The sequence below is a fragment of the Trypanosoma equiperdum genome (genome assembly GCF_001457755.1).
Source record: "Trypanosoma equiperdum strain OVI genome assembly, contig: ctg_1491, whole genome shotgun sequence".
Taxonomy (NCBI): Eukaryota; Euglenozoa; class Kinetoplastea; order Trypanosomatida; family Trypanosomatidae; genus Trypanosoma; species Trypanosoma equiperdum.
Window position 1 is genome coordinate 9,373 of NW_027123495.1, and position 312 is coordinate 9,684.

The 312-nt window shown below is 47.4% G+C and overlaps 1 pseudogene across 1 annotated transcript in view; it reads left to right on the forward strand.

Annotated features, from left to right (window-relative positions):
* Positions 1–312, forward strand: part of TEOVI_000557200:pseudogene — a 1,630-nt pseudogene that overhangs the window by 961 nt on the left and 357 nt on the right. Inside the window, exon 3 of the mRNA in view lies at positions 1–312. This exon is cut by the window's left edge and continues 372 nt beyond it; it is cut by the window's right edge and continues 357 nt beyond it. Within this exon, the coding sequence occupies positions 1–312 (312 nt within the window).

Consider the following 312-nt stretch of genomic DNA (forward strand, 5'->3'; position numbering starts at 1 on the left):
AAAATACGATATGTCCTTGTAAAGTACAGCGCGATCCAATGCGACGGCGCCAGCGAACAAAACTGTGTAAACTACGTCGCAAAGTTAAAAGCGCCAGGAGCGGGTATACCCTGGGAAAACAAAATGAGGGATGCAATCGAAAAGCTAAAAAATGGCCAAACAGCTTCTGTAGTTCTTCGCCACTATTGTCAACAGCTAAAAAACCTAGCCCTGACGGCAAGACATACGTACGAAGCAGCAAAGCTAGCCACGGAGGGAGCGACATTACCACTGGCACCACCAACTCCAGGAGTTGTTGAGATCACAGAAACA